We start from the raw sequence: 15,982 nt of genomic DNA, 5'->3' as shown, positions 1-15,982 counted from the left end.
CAGAAAGAGAAAAACTTCATTTTTATTTCAATTTCTATTAAAAATATTTTTATTTAATTTTTATTACTATATTTTTTGCTTTTATGTAAATTTTTTCAAATTCTATTTTACTTCCATCATTTTACTTTAGTCTACTACAGTGTATTCACTTTTTCAAATTTTCCAAATGATTTCTTTTTTCTTTTTTTATCTTTTTTCTCTTTTTTGTTTCTTTTCTTTTTTCTTAAATACAGAAAAAGAAAAAATTCATATTTATTTTTAATTTTTATTAAAAATATTTTTCTTTAATTTTTTCTACTGTATTCTTTACTTTTGTGTATATTTTTTCAAATTCTATTTTACCCCCATCATCTCATTTTAGTCTACTTCAGTGTATTCATTTTTTCAAATTCTCAAATGATTTCCTTTTTTTTTCTTCCCTCCCTTTTTATTTCTCTAATCTGTCAAACCACTTTCAACACCCAGACCAAAACACACCTAGGATCTAGCATCATCTATTCCATTTGTGTATGTGTGTGTTTAATTTTTAATTTTAATATTTTTTAATTTTAATTTTTTTTAATTTCAATTTTCTACCTCATTAATTCCTTTTCTTCCTTCAAAATGACAAAATGAAGGAATTCACCCCAAAAGAAAGAGCACGAAGAAATGACATCCAGGGATTTAACCAATACAGATAAAAGCAAGATGTCTGAACCAGAATTTAGAATCATGATAATAAGAATACTGGCTGGAGTTGAAAATAGATTAGAATCCCTTTCTGCGGAGATAAAAGAAGTAAAACATAACCAGAATGAAATAAAAAATGCTATAGCTGAGCTGTAATCATGAATGGATGCAGCAGCAGCAGGGATGGATGAGGCAGAACAAAGAATCAGCAATATAGAGGAAAAACTTATAAGGAATAATGAAGCAGAAAAAAAGAGGGAGATTAAGGCAAAAGAGCACGATTTAAGAATTAGAGATATCAGTGACTCATTAAAAAGGAACATCAGAATCATAGGGGTCCCAGAAGAGGAAGAGAGAGAAATAGGGGTAGAAGGGTTATGTGAGCAAATCATAGCAGAAAACTTTCCTAACCTGGGGAAAGACACAGACATCAAAATCCAGGAAGCATAGAGGACTCCTGTTAGATTCAACAAAAACCGACCATCAACAAGGTATATCAGAGTCAAATTCACAAAATATGCAGGCAAGGAGAGAATCATGAAAGCAGCAAGGGAAAAAAAGTCCCCAACCTACAAGGGAAGACAGATCAGGTTTGCAGCAGACCAAGCCGCAGAAACTTGGCAGGCCAGAAAGGAGTGGCGGGATATATTCAGTGTGCTGTATCAGAAAAATATGCAGCCAAGAATTCTTTATCCAGAAAGGCTGTCATTCAAAATAGAAGGAGATATTAAACGTTTCCCAAACAAAAATTAAAGGAGTTTGTGACCACTAAACCAGCCCTGCAAGAAATTTTCAGGGGGACTTTCTGAGGGGAGAAAAGAAAAAAAAAATCTATCTATCTATATATACACACATACCAAAAGCAACAAAAGATTAGAAAGGACCAGAGAATACCACCAGAAACTCCAACTCTACAAGCATCATAATGGCAATAAATTCATATCTTTCAGTACTCACTCTAAACATCAATGGACTCAATGCTCCAATCAAAAGACATAGGGTAACAGAATGGATAAGAAAACAAGATCCATCTATATGCTGTTTACAAGAGACCCACTTTAGACCTAAAGACATCTTCAGATTGAAAATAAGGGGATGGAGAACCATCTATCATGCTAATGGTCAACAAAAGAAAGCCAGAGTAGCCATACTTACATCAGACAATCTAGACTTTAACATAAAGACTGTAACAAGACATGCAGAAGGGCATTATATCATAATCAAGGGGTCTATAGACCAAGAAGACCTAACAATTGTAAACATTTATGGGCCAAATGTGAAAGCGCCCAAATATATAAATCAATCACAAACATAAAGAAACTCACCCATAGTAATACCATAATAGTAGGAGATTTCAACACTCCACTCACAGCAATGAACAGATAATCTAATAAAAAAATCAACAAGGAAACAATGGCTTTGAATGACACACTGGACCGGATGGACTTAACAGATATATTCAGAACATTTTATCCTAAAGCAGCAGGATATACATTCTTCTCCAGTGCACATGGAACGTTCTCCAGAATAGACCATATACTGGGACACAAATCAGCCCTAAGTACAAAAAGATCGAGATCATACTGTGCATATTTTCAGACCACAATGCTATGAAACTCTAAATCAACCACAATAAAAAATTTGGAAAGGTAACAAATACTTGGAGACTGAAGAACATCCTACTAAAGAATGAATGGGCTATCCAAACAGTTAAAGAGGAAATTAAAAAGTATATGGAAGTCAATGAAAATGATAACACCACAATCCAAAACATCTGGGACACAGCAAAGGCAGTCATAAGAGGAAAGTATATAGCAATCCAGGCCTTCCTAAAGAAGGAAGAAAGATCTCAGCTGCACAACCTAACCTTATGCCTTAAAGAGCTGGAAAAAAAAACAGCAAATAAACCCCCAAACCAGCAGAAGACAGGAAATAATAAAGATTAGAGCAGAAATTAATGCTATCGAGACCAAAAACCAGTAGAACAGATCAATGAAACCAGAAGCTGGTTCTTTGGAAAAATTAACAAAATTGATAAACCACTAGCCAGTTTGATCAAGAAAAGGAAAGGACCCAAATAAATAAAATCAAGAATGAAAGAGGAGAGATCACAACCAACACAACAGAAATAAAAACAATAATAAGAGAATATTATGAGCAATTATATGCCAATAAAATGGGTAATCTGGAAGAAATGGACAAATTCCTAGAAACATATACACTACCAAAACTGAAACAGGAAGAAATAGAAAATTTGAACAGACCCATAACCAGTAAGGAAATCATATTAGTAATCAAAAATCTGCCAAAAAACAGGAGTCTAGGGCCAGATGGCTTTCCAGGGGAATGCTACCAAACATTTAAGGAAGAGTTAACACCTATTCTCTTGAAACTGTTCCAAAAAATAGAAATGGAAGGAAGACTTCCAAACTCTTTCTATGAAGCCAGCATTACCTTGATTCCAAAACTAGACAGAGACCCCACTAAAAAGGAGAACTATAGACCAATTTCCCTGATGAACATGGATGCACAAATCCTCAACAAGATATCAGCCAACCGGATCCAACAATACATTAAAAAAATTATTCACCACGATCAAGCGGGATTTATACCTGGGATGCAGGGCTGGTTCAATATCCGCAAAACAATTAATGTGATTCATCACATCAAGAAAAGAAAGGACAAGAATCATATGATCCTCTCAATAGATGCAGAGAAAGCATTTGACAAAATATAGCATCCTTTCTTGATAAAAACCCTCAAGAAAGTAGGGATAGAAGGAGCATACCTCGAGATGATAAAAGCCATAAACTAGCGACCCAACACTAATATTATCCTCAATGGGGAAAAGCGGACAGCTTTCCCCCTAAGGTCAGGAACAAGGCTTAGCCTCTGCAATCAGACAACACAAAGAAATAAAAGGCATCCAAATCAGCCAAACTTTCACTCTTTGCAGATGGCATGATACTCTTTATGGAAAACCCAAAAGATTCCACCAAAAACTGCTAGAATTGATTCATGAATTCAGCAAAGTGGCAGGATATAAAATCAATGCACAGAAATCGGTTGCATTCTTATACACCAACAATGAAGTGACAGAGAAATCAAGGAATCGATCCCATTTACAGTTGCACAAAAAACCATAAAACACCTAGGAATAAATCTAACCAAAGAGGTGAAAAATCTATATACTGAAAACTATAGAAAGCTTATGAAAGAAATTGAAGAAGACACAAAAAAATGGAAAAAGATTCCATGCTCCTAGATAGGAAGAACAAATATTGTTAAAAGGTCGATACTACCCAAAGCAATCTACATATTCAATGCAATCCCTATCAAAGTAACACCAGCATTCTTCACAGAGCTAGAACAAATAATCCTAAAATTTGTATGGAACCAGAAAAGACCCCGAATAGCCAAAGCAATCTTGAAAAAGAAAACCAAAGCAGGAGGCGTCACAATCCCAGACTTCAAGCTATACTACAAAGCTGTAATCATCAAGACAGTATGGTACTGGCACAAGAACAGACACTCAGATCAATGGAACAGAATAGAGAACACAGAAATGGACTCACAAACGTATGGCCAACTAATCTTTAACAAACCAGAAAGAATGCTCAAAGGAATAAAGACAGTCTCTTCAGCAAGTGGTGCTGGGAAAATTGGACAGTGACATGCAGAAGAATGAACCTGGACCACTTTCTTACACCAGACACAAAAAGAAACTCAAAATGGATGAAAGACCTCAATGTAAGACAGGAAGCCATCAAAATCCTCGAGGAGAAAGCAGGCAAAAACCTCTTTGATCTTGGCCACAGCAACTTCTTACTCAACAAGTGTCTGGAGGCAAGGGAAACAAAAGCAAAAATGAACTACTGGGACCTCATCAAAATAAAAAACCTTCTGCACAGTGAAGGAAACAATCAGCAAAACTAAAAGGCAACCAATGGAATTGGAGAAGACACTTGCAAATGACATATCAGATAAAGGGTTAATATCTAAAATCTATAAAGAACTTATCAAACTCAACACCCAAAAAGCAAATAATCCAGTGAAGAAATGGGCAAAAGACATGAATAGACACTTCTCCAAGGAACACAGCCAGATGGCCAACCGACACATGAAAAAATGCTCCACATCACTCATCATCAGGGAAATACAAATCAAAACCACAATGAAATACCACCTCACACCTGTCAGAATGGCTAACATTAACCACTCAGGCAACAACAGATGTTGGCGAGGATGCAGAGAAAGAGGACCTCTTTTGCATTGTTGGTGGCAATACAAGCTGGTGCAACCACTCTGGAAAACAATATGGAGGTTCCTCAAAAAACTAAAAATATAACTAACCTATGACCCAGCAATTGCACTACTAGGCATTTATCCATGGAATACAGGTGTGCTGTTTCAAAGGGACACATGCACCCCCATGTTTATAGCAGCACTATCAACAATAGCCAAAGTATGGAAAGCGCCCAAATGTCCAACGATGGATGAATGGATAAAGAAGATGTGATACACACACACACACACACACACACACACACACACACACACACAATGGAATATTACTCGGCAATCAAAAGAATGAAATCTTGCCATTTGCAACTATGTGGATGGAACTGGAGGGTATTATGCTAAGTGAAATTAGTCAGAGAAAGACAAAAATCATATGACTTCACTCATATGAGGACTTTAAGAGACAAAACAGATGAACATAAGGGAAGGGAAACAAAACTAATATAAAAACGGGGAGGGGGACAAAACAGAAGAGACTCATAAATATGGAGAACAAACTGAGGGTTACCGGAGGGGTTGTGGGAGGGGGGATGGGCTAAATGGGTAAGGGGCACTAAGGAATCTACTCCTGAAATCATTGTTGCACTATATTCTAACTAATTTGGATGTAAATTAAAAAAAATTAAAAATAAAATTAAAATGTAAAAATAAATAAATAAATAAAAATAAAAAATAGAACTACCTTATGATCCAGTAATTGCAGTACTGGGTATTTACCCAAAGAATATGAAAACACTAATTTAAAGGGATATATGCACTCCTATGTTTATAGCAGCATTATTTATACTAGCCAAATTGTGGAAGAAGCCCAAGTATCCATCAGTAGATGAATGGATAAAGAAAATCTCATGTATAATATACACAATGGAATATTATTCATCCATAAAAAAGAATGAAATCTTGCCATTTGCAACAACATGGATGGAGATAGAGAGTATAATACTAAGCAAGTTAGAGAAAGACAAATACCATATGGTTTCACTCATGTGTAAAATTTAAGAAACAAAACAAATGAGCAAAGGAAAAAAAGAGAGAGCGACAAACCAAGAAACAGACTCTTAGGGGCACCTGGCTGGCTCAGTTGGTCAAGAGCACACAACTCTTGATCTCAGGGTTGTAAGTTCAAGTCCCATGTTTGGTGTCGAGATTACTTAAAAATAAAATTTTTAAAAAATATTTCTTTATTTTGAGAGAGAGAGAGAAGAGTGAGTGGGGGGACGGCAGAGAGTGGGAGACAGAGAATCCCAAGCAAGCTCCACACTAGCACAGAGCCTGACACAGGGCTTGATTTCACGACTGTGAGATCTCAAGACTATGAGATCTTGATTTCGGCTGGCTGAGCCGAAATCAAGAGTTGGATCCTCAACCGACTGAGCCATCCAGGTGCTCCAAAAAATAAAATCTTGAAAAAAGATAAAGAAATAGACTCTTAACTATAGAGAACAAACTGATGGTTACCAGTGGGGAGTTGGGGGGGGGGTAATGAGTGAAATAGGTGATGGAGATTAAGTTTTTGTTGTTGTTGTTCTTTGTTCTTCTTAAAGTTTTATTTATTTATTTTGAGAGAGAGAGAGAGAGAGAGAGAGAGAGAGAGAGAGAGAGAGAGATCACACAAGGGTAGGGGCTGAGAGAGAGGGAGAAAGAGAGAATCCCAAGCAAGCTCCACACCAGCAGTGCAGAGCCCAATGCGGGGACTGAACTTATGAACCGTGAGATCAGGACCTGAGCCAAAACCAAGAGTCAGACACTTAACTGACTGAGCCACCCATGTGCCCCAGGAGTGCACTTGTGATGAGCACTGGGTGATGTATGGAATTGTTGAATCACTATATTGTACACTTGAAACTAATATAACACTGAATGTTAACTACACGGGAATTAAAATTAAAACAAAACCACTATGAAATACTTTATTCCCACTAGGATAGTTATAATAGAAAGACAGATAATAAGAAATGTTGGTGGAAAAATTATCCCTGCTTGTACACTGCTGGTGGGAATAGAAGATGGTGTAGCTGCTGGAAGACACACCAGCAGTTCCTTAAAAGGTTAAACATAGAGTTATCATATGACCCAGTAGTTCAACTCCCAGGTATATATTCAAGATAATTGAAAACATATGTCCACACAAAAACATGTGTACAAATGTTATATAATAGCAGCATTATTCATAATAGCAAAAATTAGAAACAAGCCAAGTGTCCACAAGCTGACTAGTGGTAAACAAAAGTGGCATGTGCACAAGTGGAGTATTATTTAGTCGTAAAGAGGAGTGCAGTACTAACACAACATGGGTGAACCTTGGTAACATTGTGCTCAGAGGAAGAAGCCAAAAGAAAGAAGACTGCATATTCTATGACTCCATTTATACGAAATGTCCAAAATAGGCAAATCTGCAGGGACAAAAAGTAGATTAGTGATTAGTGGTTGCCAGGACCTAGGGAGAGAACAGGCTGGGTAGAAGGTTGCTTTCAGAGTGAGGAAAGTGCCCTGGAGTTAGATAGTGGCTGGTGATGGTTACACAAACCTGTGAATATGGGAAAACCCACTGGGCTGTGCACTTTAAATTGGTGAATTTTATGGCATGTGAGTGATATCTTGAGGGTAAACTTAGCCAAGTTGTTTTTGAGAAGGTCACGCTGGCTGTGAGGACAGAAGATCAGAGACTGGGGTGAGAGATACCTTAACAGTTGGACACGTGAAAAAAGGCTTTGGAGTTTACTCTACCAAAGCCCTGACCTGCACCGTGTCCTAGAATAGAGTTCACTTTTTCAGTTACAGTGGTGGTAGCAGAGGGTGGAGGCCTTGCACTGCCCATGGTGCTGACCTGAAAGGCTTTCGTTCTTATAAACCTCCCTGGGAATTCATTTCCTGAAAGGGTTCTTAATCCTCTTCATCATGGTCCTATGATCAGCGCCCCCAGAGCGTTGGGTCCCAAGACAGTTTCTCAATGATAATGTGCATCTGATGCAACAGTTCACACACTTTTTAATAACTCCCATTGCTCTTGCCCTCAACAGCCCCAGCCCAGCTTCACTGCATGAATTAAGCCCAAGTTTCATACCCTGAGGAATGTCCCTTCCCTTAATTAGGCCAATCCTCTGTGTGTTCTTGGTCTGAGATAGGCCAAGAGAAGAATGGAGCTGTGGGAGAAGTGTGACCTGGAGGGTGGAGGCTCTAAGTCCCCTTGGCCACTTTGGACTGAAGGTAGGTGATGGCCCCAGTGTCCTTCCCATGGACAAGTCAGCACTGAGAAGGCTCCCGCAAAGTCTATTGTAAGACAAGCATGGAGTGGAGGGAAAGCGTGGGGCAAGAATGTTGGGGCAAAGGGATTTGGGGAACAGTTGATTTTATCTGGAACTATGACTTTGGTCTGTACTAGCTTATGTGTTGTGTAGAAATTAGGACAGAGGGTGGGAGGGAGAGCAGAATATAGACACAGCTGGTTTCTCCCCCATCTCCCACACACATGCTCCAGCCTCTTCCCACACCTAGAAGAAAACACACCAGGTCTTTATCTCACACTTCCCACCCTCTAATGTTTCCCTTTAAATCCCCTCTTCCACCCACTCTGAGTTTCCATTCCCTCTCTATTGCTATATCTCTATCCTCCTTTCTCCTAAATCTTGTGTTAATAAACCTATTAATACTTCCAAGATGACCCCAGACTAGATTCACCTCCATTTTTGGAATTGCTTTTTCTCCCTCCCCTCCTCTCTTTCAGTCCCGTGTGGATGGATTTCCTAAGAGCAAGATGGATGGGAAACAAGGTTGAGCAACAACAGAAAAGTGTCTGGGATCCATCTCTTTATTTATTTATTTATTTGTTTGTTTGTTTGTTTAATTTTATTTTCCATCTAAATCTATTCTCTTTGCATGTAAGTGGAAGAATCATTTCCAAAGATTCTTACGAGTTTGTGCTAAGCATGCTGGCCATGCTAAGATGATGCTTTTGTAAATGTGGCGATGCTGGGAATTAGGATTTTGGGTTCCTTTCAAATTCCCTTGAACTGAACTCTTTCATTCGATGGCTACTCCCTCTCTTCTCACCTCCCACAGTGCTCGGGGCCCATGCCAGCACTCCGCCCACCATCAAGCCGCCAAGCATTCTTTTGGGAACCATCTATGAGAAAGGCTATGTGCACCCTAAGGAACTGTGTAGCACTCGACATATCAGACTTGCACTGAAATTACAAACACAAGCGAGAAAATAGAACCATCCTCATGGAAAAATACTAGTCCATGACAATGTTATGGATTGGCTAATTACTCTTGGGCCTTGAAGGAAAGGTGAGATTCAGATAGATGAAGATGGGAAGGAAATCCAGGTGGCGCACTGGCCTGATGAAATGCCCTGATGCCTAAGGAACTGAAGAGGAGATCAGTTTGGTTGAAGCCAAGGGTTCTCATCAGGGAGCAAGTAGGAAGAGAATAGTAGTTAGGAGTGCAGATTCTGGGACTAATCAGACCTGGGTCAGAGTCCCAGAGTAGCAGAGCTCTGCTACTCACTCTGTGTGACCTGCTGCAAACTATTTACCAACTTGAAGCCTTAGTTTACCCATCTGTAAAGTGGGATAATTAATAGAATTTATTGTATTTTATAAGCATGCAAAGATTATATGAGAATTAAACAGACTAATGTTTATGAAATTCTTAGCATAGTGCTTAGCACATAGTAAACACGCAGTAAATGTCTACTACTACAACGACAACGATTCCTGCTACGAGTGCAAGAAACGTTTACTACCTCAACTACTGCTAAGTGACAGATGGGTGTGCAAAGAAAGGCAGGAGCCAGTTTGTGTGGAAGCCCTTGAAAACTCATGTAAGTGTGAATTCTTTCTTGTAGGCAATGAAGAACCAGGGAAAATTTTTGAAAGTTTGGATCTAGAGGGAAAATGTCTTTTAGGAAGTTGACGTTACACAGTGTGTATTTCTGACTGATAAAGGGATATAAAAGTGCCTTAATGGGGCATAAATCTTAATAGGGATAAAGATAAAAACAAGGATAATAAAACTGTGCTGTTGGCATTTTGGAATCCATGATCAGGTGGGAGGTTTGGGATTCGGGTAAAGAGTTAGGAGGTCAGGAACTTTCTCAGAGAGGTCAAACCAGGCCATTTAAACTGCTGCCCACCCAGATTGACCTTGACACCATGTGGTAGAGCAAGGACACAAAGCCAGAGACAAAGACATATGATCTTCTGTTGGAGTTGCTCTGACAACACCCCTGGAGTGCCAGCTCCACTTTCGCCTGTCTCGGGGCTTATCCCTAGTATGCTGGGATAAGCCTATTTTAACTCTGTCTCATCACATCATTTCCCACCAAAAGGCTTACAGGGGTTCTTAGTTATCCATGGGGACATTTTTCAAATAGTTTTATGCTGGAAGTTGGTGAAGCCACAGAATAAACAGAGTGAATCTTCCTGGAACACAGCTTTTACACAAATATTGGGGACAAATGTGAGTTTTAGATAATATAAACATGACAGTATTTTCAATACTGTAATACCTCACAGATAATTTCAGAGATAATTCTGTTTCATATTTGCTAGTAGAAATCTTTTCACACATATTCATTCAATTCCCTGTGAAAAGTACCTCAGTGCAATTGCTGCTGTCCTTCCCATATATTTATTAGGTGGGAACCAGGGAGGAGAAATCTTGTTCTGTTCTATTATCTTCACAGGGTGGGGCCTCAGGGAAAATTTTCCTGAACGATTAGAGAAAACAATTTTAGAAAATGTAACTCAAGTGAATGGGTTTTAATATTAAAGAACTCAGTTTATTTTTCAAGTGAATGTCCTTCTGGAGCTTTCACTTACTGAACTAAAGAAATTGATTTCTTCTTTACCTTATATTTTCTATAACACCTTGGCCTTAGCAATCAAAGTTTACAAGCCACAATACTTAAATTTTAAAAAGCCTCTCAAAGATTGTCTAGAGATATGTGTATAATAGAAAGTTACATAAGTGTTAAAATATAAAGCTTGAGAGTTCAAGGAATTTTTGCATTTGTCCTGGGCTGATTTGAATTACCCCCACAGATGGCCCCATGGCAACAAATACCATTAGAGGAGTTTTTATATGGAAAAGTTTGAGAAGTGCCAATCATCCCAGCCCAGCTTCAGCCAAGATCATCTGCTTGTTTGCTTTACATTTGTTTCCGAATTAGGACATGACAATCTCTTCTAATCCACACCTCTCTTCCTTCAGCAGTGAATCATGCAGCTCTTCAAATCCCTGCCAGGAAAAAGCATCTATGTGTTTATCTAAAATCATTAGTTTTTATATCCTCTCAAGATTTATGCATCCGGGTGGATGACGTTTGTGGTCACAGGTATTTGCTGATATGTTTATTCATTCATTCATTGATTCATTGTATTTGGGGAGCCTGTAGTTCACAAGGCATTGGGCACATCTGGTGTGAATCAGACTTGAAACCCATGGATGAGGACAGTGATACAAAGGGGAAAAGATCCATAAATGTCTGTAATACATTGTAGGGTGTGGTTAGGGAGATAAGTCTGTGAGAGCCTTGAAAATGTATTTATTTCCATGGAAGGCTCCCCTAAACTCCATCTTGAAATATATTCAACAGTGACTTTGATCAACCAATTCCTGACTCTCCAAAGGAAAACAATGGAATTTTCATAATTTTTGTTTTGCACAGTTTTCCCTTAGGCATGTGGGGAAGAGCCCATGGAAGCACAGAATATCACAAGGGTGTCAGAGTTTATCCTCTTAGGATTCTCACAGACCCGGGACCTTGAGAAATTCCTGTTCCTGGTGTTCCTATTTGTCTATGTCACCACCGTTGTAGGAAACCTCCTTATCATGGTCACAGTGACTTTTGACTGCCGGCTCCACATGCCCATGTATTTTCTGCTCCGAAACCTGGCTGTCATAGACCTCTGTTATTCCACTGTCACTTCTCCAAAGATGCTGGTGGACTTCCTTCATGAGGTCAAGACCATCTCCTACCAGGGCTGCATGACTCAGATCTTCTTCTTTCACCTCTTGGGAGGTGGGACTGTCTTCTTTCTCTCAGTGATGGCTTATGACCGCTACATAGCCATCTCCCGGCCCCTCCACTATGTCACCATCATGAACACTCAGCTCTGTGTGGGGCTAGTGGTGGCTGCTTGGTTAGGGGGATTTGTTCACTCCATTGTCCAGCTGGCTTTGATGCTCCCCTTGCCTTTTTGTGGTCCCAGTGTTCTGGATAACTTCTACTGTGACATCCCACAAGTGCTGAGACTTGCCTGCACTGACACCTCCGTCCTGGAGTTCCTCATGATCTCCAACAGTGGAATGCTGGTCCTCATCTGGTTCCTTCTCCTTCTGATTTCTTACACAGTCATCCTGGTGATGTTGAGGTCCCATTCAGAGCAGGCGAGGAAGAAGGCAGCTTCTACCTGCACCACCCACATCATTGTGGTGTCTATGATCTTCATTCCCTGTATCTATATCTATGCCCGGCCCTTCACCCCCTTCCCCATGGACAAGGCTGTGTCCATCAGCTACACGGTCATGACCCCCATGCTCAATCCCATGATCTATACTCTGAGGAACCAGGAGATGCAGGCAGCCATGAAGAGATTAGGCAAGCGTCTAGTGATATGTAACAGGGAGTGAACTTAAAATATCTTGACTCAGGGGTGTCTGGGTGGCTCAGTTGGTTGAGTGTCCAACTCTCAGTTTTGGCTCAGGTCATGATCCCAGGGTCGTGGGCCTCTGCCCTTCCCCCCTCAAATAAAAAAATTAAAAATTTTAAATATCTTCACTTTAAAATGACAAGTCTTCCCTCTGAACTTCTGTTTTCCCATGTGAAAAGTGGAGGAAAGTCTTTATAGAGTATGACATTTGAGATGAAATCAATATTTCTATGGACCCACACCTGTGTCAGGTTACTGTATTGGGCACTTTCTCGCTTCTATCTCATTCTCATAAAACTGATAGTGGATATGTTATTATTATTATTGTTGTATTAAATGCTTTAACAAATGAGAGAACTCAGAGAGAAGTGACTTGCTCAACGATGAATAGCGAGTGGCAGAGCCAGGCCGGGACTTGGTTCCTCTGACTCCAAGTTTAGAGGTAGGGCTATGGGTGGGATTTGAAACTCAGGACCTCTTACAAACACAAGGGAAAACCTAAAGAGTTCCTCGGCTATGGATGAATATCTGTGATAAATGGTGAAAAATTTCATCTTAACCCTGGAACAATAACACTCTTTTCGGTTCCCTGCTTTTAATCTTCTTTCTTTATCTTTGGAGTTCTGTAACTTTACTCAGCTATGTCTTTGCATTCATTGATGGTTGTCAATTGTCCTGTGGCCTTTCAATCTATTGATTCCATTTATAAATGATCAGAAGTCACTTACTGGTTTTATTTTTTAAAAAGTGATCTTGAGTCACTTTTTTAATTTATGAAAATTTTACTTTTATGTGATCCAGAACATCAATTCTAAGGATGGTAGGAAGCATAGAAATTCTAATTATAATCTGTAACATTGACCTAAAGGAAAGAAATGGGGAGAATTTCCTCAGATTTATCTTACAGGTGATCATTTCACAACACAAGATACTCAATTCTGAACTGACTTGTGGAGACATATCCCCTTTTGATGAACATAGCTATCTCCATGAGAATTTAAGACATCTCTTACTGAAGTTATACTATGTTTATGATATAAATGTGACTCAGATATAAACTAACACTAAATGGTTAGGTGCAATGTCTCTCACTATAAAGAATGTAGAGGAAAAAAATATAAAATACGTTGTTCATAACGGCTTAAATTTAAAAAGAGCTCTGGGAATTCTGGTTAACAGAAACTTTCTTTTTTGTAAATTTTTTTTAAACGTTCATTTATTTTTGAGAGACAGAGTGAGAGCAAGGGAGGGTCAGAGAGAGAGAGGGAGACACAGAATTTGAAGCAGGCTCCAGGCTCTGGGCTATCAGCCCAGAGTCCGATGTGGGGCTCAAACCCATGAACTGTGAGATCACGACCTGAGCTGAAGTCAGACGCTTAACCAACTGAGCCACCCAGGTGCCCCCAGAAATTTTCTAGTAAGACAGAGGGCTTTTTAATAATTTTATCATGTGGAGAATTGGAATATTTACATATATGCATACTTTCATAAAATACAAATGTTTTAGAGAAGAGTTAATTCCCCATTTCAGATATTAGGTACTATAGGCACCGAACAGTGGTTCGGATATTTTTTTGTGGGTTGCCTGGCCAGTTCAGTAGGTAGAGCGTGCAACTCTTGATCTCAGGATCTCTTGAGCCCCACATTGGATGTAAAGGTTACTTAAAATTTTTTTAATGGCTTTAATTAAAACTTTCCCCATGTTCTGATGCTGTCTTAAGTTGTATAGTGAGACAATAACAGGATTTGAAGCCATGGCATTCCATCCAGGCTTTAACTCCTGCTGGCTGTGCTCCTTTTGGACATCATTGAATCTGTACTTCTTTAGCTATAAAATTTAGCTGTATTTCCTCACAATGTTGTGTGGGTCAGTGAGGTAAACGTAAAATTCCAATACAGTACTTGGTATATAGTAGGCATTTAATTAATATTAGTTCCTCCACACATTCCTATTTAAAATTATTTTTTTTTACTTTCCATCAATACTTTTTATTAAATTTCAATTTCAGTATAGTTAATATAGAGTGTTTAGTTAGTTTCAAGTATACAATACAGTGATTCAACAATTCTAGACGTTACTCAGTAAGTGTGCTTAATCCCCTTCACCTATTTTACCTATTCCTGCACTGACCTCCCCTCTGGTAACCATCAGTTTGTTCTCTAGAGTTAAGAGTCTGTTTTTTGGTTTGTTTCTTTTTTTTTTCCTTTGTTACTTTGTTTTGTTTCTTAAATTCCACATATGAGTGAAATCATATGATATGTGTCTTTCTCTGACTGACTTATATTGCTTAGCATTATACTATCTCCATCCATGTTGCTGCAAATTGCAAGATTTAATTTTTTTATGGATGAAAAATATTCATATATATATACACACACACACACACACCTATATATATATACCTACACACACACACACACACACACACATATATATATATATATATATATATATATATATATACCTATATTTTGGGGTTGGAATATATATATATATATGGGTGCATATATCCTTTCAAATTAGTGTTTTTGTGTTCTTTGGATAACCAGTAGTGCAATTACTGGATCATAAGGTAGTTCTATTTTTTATTTTTTTTTGAGGAAACTCCATGCAGTTTTCTACAGTGGTTGCACCAGTTTGCATTCCTGCCAGAGTGCATGGAATCTTTTTCCACATCCTCATCAACACTTGTTGTTTCTTGTTTTTTAAAATTATTTATTTTAGCCATTCTGACAAGTATGAGGTGATATCTCATTGTGGTTTTGCTTTGCACTTCCCTGATGATTAGTGATGTAGAGTATCTTGTCACGTGTCTGTTGACCATCTGGATGTCTTTAGAGAAATGTGTGTTCATGTCTTCTGCCTATTTTTAATTGGATTATTTGTTTTTCTGGTGTTGAGTTGTGTAAGTTCTTTATATATTTTGGATACTAACCCTTTGTTGGATATGTGATTTACAAATCTTTTCCCATTCAGTAGGTTGTCTTTTAGTTTTGTTGATTGTTTCCTTTGCTATGCAGAAGCTTTTTATTTTGATGTAGTCCCAATAATTCATTTTTACTTTTGTTTCTCTTGCTTCAGGAGACATATCTAGAAAAATGTTGCTATGAGTGATGTCAGAGAAATTACTGTCTGTGCTCTCTTCTAGGATTTTTATAGTTTCAGTTTTCATATTTAGATCTTTAATCCACTTTGAGTTTACTTTTGTGTATGGTGTAAGAAAGTGGGCCAACTTTATTCTTTTGCATGTTACTGTCCAGTTTTCCCAACACCATTTGTTGAAGAGACTGTCTTTTTCCCATTGGATATTCTTTCCTGCTTTGTTGAAGATTAATTGACCATACAATTGTGG

The 15,982-nt window shown here is 38.4% G+C and overlaps 2 protein-coding genes across 2 annotated transcripts in view; both read left to right on the top strand.

Moving 5' to 3' along the window:
* The window catches only part of LOC106989983 (olfactory receptor 4D2-like), a 61,375-nt gene that overhangs the window by 31,683 nt on the left and 13,710 nt on the right, over positions 1-15,982 (top strand). The gene's annotated exons all lie outside the window — the stretch shown is intronic.
* On the top strand, positions 6,567-14,995 carry LOC106989981 (olfactory receptor 4D1). The gene is made up of 2 exons (XM_053212703.1): positions 6,567-8,925; positions 9,031-14,995. Exon 2 carries the CDS (start codon positions 11,674-11,676, stop codon positions 12,607-12,609), a length of 936 nt encoding a protein of 311 aa, XP_053068678.1. The 5' UTR covers positions 6,567-8,925; positions 9,031-11,673; the 3' UTR covers positions 12,610-14,995.

This window comes from Acinonyx jubatus, chromosome E1, assembly GCF_027475565.1.
Source record: "Acinonyx jubatus isolate Ajub_Pintada_27869175 chromosome E1, VMU_Ajub_asm_v1.0, whole genome shotgun sequence".
Taxonomy (NCBI): domain Eukaryota; kingdom Metazoa; phylum Chordata; class Mammalia; order Carnivora; family Felidae; genus Acinonyx; species Acinonyx jubatus.
Note: the sequence above shows the minus strand (reverse complement) of the source record. Positions and strands in the feature narration are given on the sequence as shown.